The 1,109-nt window shown below is 35.1% G+C and overlaps 1 protein-coding gene across 1 annotated transcript in view; it reads left to right on the forward strand.

Moving 5' to 3' along the window:
• Positions 1–1,109, forward strand: part of LOC119581876 (60S ribosomal protein L35-like) — a 5,157-nt gene that overhangs the window by 2,253 nt on the left and 1,795 nt on the right. The window contains exon 2 of the mRNA XM_037930032.1: positions 304–440. Coding sequence (XP_037785960.1) covers positions 304–440 — 137 coding nt within the window. The remainder of the gene's footprint in view (positions 1–303; positions 441–1,109) is intronic.

The raw sequence follows: 1,109 nt of genomic DNA on the forward strand, positions 1-1,109 counted from the left end.
TAAATTTAGTGGTAAGGGAGCTTTGTTTTCATTTAGAGAGCTCTTTTCCAAACAAGTGCACATAAGAAAACTGCATCACTGTTATTTACAAGTAAAGACTGAAGTTCAAAGGAACTGCTACAAATATATTATATATCATTTATCTTGACTTGGTTTAAATGATTCCTCCTCTCATAAGTCACATAGGCATACACACAAACTAAACAGCCCTATCTTGTCAGACTAATGATTTATTGGTTCTTTACAATTATTGCATTGATATTTCTGTGAACAGGATGTCTAATTAGATTTTTAAATTTTCAGGGTCACTCAAAATGTGTAGAGCTGAGAAAGATGAAGAAAGAGGAGCTTCAGAAGAAGCTCCTCGAACTGAAACAGGAGCTGTCTGGCCTGCGTGTAGCTAAGGTTACAGGTGGTGCTGCATCTAAGCTCTGCAAGATGTAAGTAATTGTGCAGTACAATGGATTCACTTGACATATACCAAAGTTGGGTCTTTTGTAGATGTTTTATCTTTCAGCCTGGTTCCTAAAGAGGAAAAAAAATAATGGGTCTGTAAGGAGTTGTCTAACTTTGAAAAAGGAAAACAAACGAATCTTTCTCCTGCATCCAGGACCAGTTATAACCAACAATAACAGGTGCAAAAAATAGGAAATGCAAGTTGACCACCATAAAGCCATCTGCTTCATTATAGTGAAATAGATTGAATTACATTTGTCACTTTAGTTATGAAAATTTGATTAATTAACTTTGATAGAAATTAAATAAAGATTTTTTGTAATTCTAAAGTCTTGTAATATCAGAGAAATAAGTGAAACCTAAAATGTCTTTACTGTACAGATTATTCAAATTTGTAGTTAATGAGTTTAGATTGGAAGCAGGATTTCATGACAGGTCCTATGATCATCAGTCAAACCATTCTGTGCAGTACTGCAGGCAGTTGATAGCCAGCATTCTCATGCTAAGCAGCTGCACATGTAAATCTACTGACCATGTGTTGGTTTAACTTTCAGGGGTCTAGTGTACTGGATTTCTCGTGGTTAAAGCTAGAGTATAGCTTAATGTAATATCTTGCTTGAATAGGAAATTAACCTTGGGAGTTTAACCCCTTC

The sequence above is a fragment of the Penaeus monodon genome, chromosome 15, assembly GCF_015228065.2.
Source record: "Penaeus monodon isolate SGIC_2016 chromosome 15, NSTDA_Pmon_1, whole genome shotgun sequence".
In the NCBI taxonomy this organism is placed as follows: Eukaryota; Metazoa; Arthropoda; class Malacostraca; order Decapoda; family Penaeidae; genus Penaeus; species Penaeus monodon.